This window comes from Dendroctonus ponderosae, unplaced genomic scaffold (genome assembly GCF_020466585.1).
Source record: "Dendroctonus ponderosae isolate FM_Combo_2020 unplaced genomic scaffold, Dpon_F_20191213v2 Dpon_F_20191213_2, whole genome shotgun sequence".
In the NCBI taxonomy this organism is placed as follows: domain Eukaryota; kingdom Metazoa; phylum Arthropoda; class Insecta; order Coleoptera; family Curculionidae; genus Dendroctonus; species Dendroctonus ponderosae.
The window spans coordinates 18094578-18097520 of record NW_026018165.1 but is presented as its reverse complement, the minus strand read 5'-3'; the positions used below and the strand labels follow the sequence as shown (position 1 = coordinate 18097520).

General features: G+C 39.4%; 1 protein-coding gene across 1 annotated transcript in view; it reads left to right on the top strand.

The window, feature by feature from the left end:
- LOC109545384 (protein charybde) overlaps positions 1–1647 on the top strand; it is a 12366-nt gene extending 10719 nt beyond the window's left edge. Inside the window, exon 4 of the mRNA XM_019916048.2 lies at positions 1234–1647. Coding sequence (XP_019771607.1) covers positions 1234–1336 — 103 coding nt within the window. The 3' untranslated portion in view covers positions 1337–1647. The remainder of the gene's footprint in view (positions 1–1233) is intronic.
- Positions 1648–2943: the final 1296 nt, after the last annotated feature.

The window sequence follows — 2943 nt, the reverse complement described above, 5'->3', positions numbered from 1 at the left end:
GAAAATCAATTGAGCCTTCGATATATTTTAAAATTTCAGGAGTTGAGCCCCAAAGTGTCTTCTATGAGCGAAACAAAATCGGTTACTCAACCTGCTAAAATTTGGAAATGGCGAATTTTTGAAAATTAGTGTTTTTGGAATTTTTCCGTTCTATGCAGCAACAAGTTTAAAAATTTCTAGAAAATCAGTTGAGCCCTTGATATGTTTTAAAATTTCAGGAGTTGAGCCCCAAAGTGTCTTCCATGAGCGAAACAAAATCGGTTGCTCAACCTGCTTTAATTTGGAAATGGCGAATTTTTGAAAATGGGTTTTTTCGGTAACACACGCCAAAGATCGCAACTCGCTTCAATTGTTCAAATTACCGAAAAATTGCATTCTCGCAAATGTTCGCTGATTTTGCAAGAAATGATTCGTTGCGCGCTCGCTTAATCGTTTTTTGCCTAATTGACCCACCGGAAAAACCCCGCTCTTGATGACTTTTTGCTATTTAAGTGCACAGTAAGAACGTGGCACCCGGTTGGAGAAGAAAAACGTCTCTCCCGACTGCTGCTTTCCGCTTAAATTCAAATGGCAAATTGGTGCTCAGCACATTGCCAAGTTTTCCCATTTAGTTCACATTTACCTATGTTGGATTTTCGTCAAAAAAACACTTTAAATCTGCCCGTTGTTTTGTTAAAACGCATTAAAGCAGCAAAAATTTCCGCATTATATTCGAATTCCTTCAAGTATAGCTGACACATCACCCTTGTAACGTGCTGGCCGAACATACAAGGGTTAGTTTCCAGGGAATTTCAATAAAACTCGAGAAAAATTCTTCGGATAACGGAATTGCGTGCACCTCATTCGCAACTAGGGGAGGTTAAGCTTTGAGGAATTAAGCAGGTACTTTGCTAAAGGTGCGAACTACCGGAAGTTATTCCGGTTTGCTTCCGTGTCGCCGTTATTTGCGCAGCGTCACAGTAAACAGGGAAATTAAGTCGAAATCCAGAACACAATGGAAATTAAAAAAAATATTTTTTCCCAACAGCTAATACAATCAAATGAGTTTCCGACTCCAAACAAGACGATCGATCAAATGGTGAAACTTAATCTCAGCACCGAGCCCACTTCGAAAAAGTTAATCACATGAAATCGAATCGAAATTCCGATTTTATTATGCGTTTGTCCTCGTTTCACGATCATTCGGGCAATAGTCGAAACAAAATGCATTCGAAACGTGTTTGTTTGTTTCAGAAATCTCACGAAAGGCGGCATAGTCGTTTTGAGCCCTGCCTACACTTTGAGCAAGAAGAAACTATACCGTTCCTACGTGGACCAGATCCAGCCAGACAAATGAACGACGATTGATGATCCGTAAGACTGATTTTGAATGAATTCCTCACGAGTGTTTGACAAAAGTAAAACCGCATTTTCTCAACGCGGACACATATTTTCTTGAAGGATTTACTTGTACCGGAAAATCCGCCTGAGTATTTTGCACGCACGATGCAGAAACTTTCGATTGTTTTTCTTCAATCTCCCTCCTGCAGCGTTTACGCTGCTTACGTATTTTGCAGCTGCTGATCGGCATTTTACCGTGCACATTAAAGTAACCTTTAAGGGAAAACTGGGTGTTTTATTCATTTCTCTTCGGGTGGCAACAAGAAACGTTGAAACCTAATTTCAACATTACTTTTCAGCGTTTTTTTTTTGATCATCCTTTGGTAGCACCGTTCTAGTACGCAATCACACATTATGACTTTAATATATGTAATCAGAGCAGCAGTACTTTGCTTGACAAAGCACAAAAAATAATCGTGACACGTAGTGATCATGTGGTGTCTTTAGTAGGATTTTGTACGGTGTTCTTACTTAATTGGTTTTTTTTCAGTTTTTTCCAGTTTGGCTTGATAATGGTTGATTGTAATTGAATGGACTTTCGCTGATGACAGAAACTAAAGAAGAAGAATCAGACTATGAAGGCTTTTATGGCCGGTTAAATCACATTTAGGAATGTTTTCCGGGCTTTGAAGCCGTGGTCTATGGGAATTTCTTCCTGACGTTTCGTCCACAACTGCGGTGGACATTATCAAAGGCGAAGTGATCTCCCGTGCTTTCCGACTAAGACTGGTGAAGGCCACGCACAAATTTCTCAAATACTTTGGACGCACTTACTAAACTGATGTCATTAAATGGAAAAAAACATTGACCTCTGTCTGACAGCCATGTATAAAAGTCCACTACATGAGGCTGCAGCGTGTCGAAACTACCTTCCACTCAGCTTTACCGCCTGTAGTCCAAGCGTCAATTGAATGAAATGGGACAAGATTGCTCATTCGATGTTTCAATTTTTACAAAAACGATTTTGCGCGTAATTTGAATGTAAGTGCAAGCCAACCAGTGTATTCTTTGACTAAAAAATATTAGAGTTCAACTAATAACAATCAATCTTTTCTCCTTTTCACCACGGCTTCAAAGCCCGAAAAACATTTCTAAATGTTCAATCAAACAAGTTTTTGTAAATAAGTGTGTATGTGTGTGTATTTCTAAATGTGATTTGAGGTGAGAGGTCAATGTTTTTTTCCATTTAATGACATCAGTTTAGTAAGTGCGTCCAAAGTATTTGAGAAATTTGTGCGTGGCCTTCACCAGTCTTAGTCGGAAAGCACGGGAGATCACTTCGCCTTTGATAATGTCCAGCGCAGTTGTGGACGAAACGTCAGGAAGAAATTCCCATAGACCACGGCTTCAAAGCCCGGAAAACATTCCTAAATGTAAAAAAGAAGAACACTGAAGGAAAATTTGCTTCAGTTCACATAGAGTTGTCTAGTTTTGGTGTTGAGCCTGCAAAAAAAAAAATAAAACAAAAATAGTTTTTCAAACTTAGTCTTGCTCAAAATTGCGATTTTTAAGCTGTGAGGGTGTCAATTTCGAACGCAGCTACGCGCTGCAATGGTGCGGCCC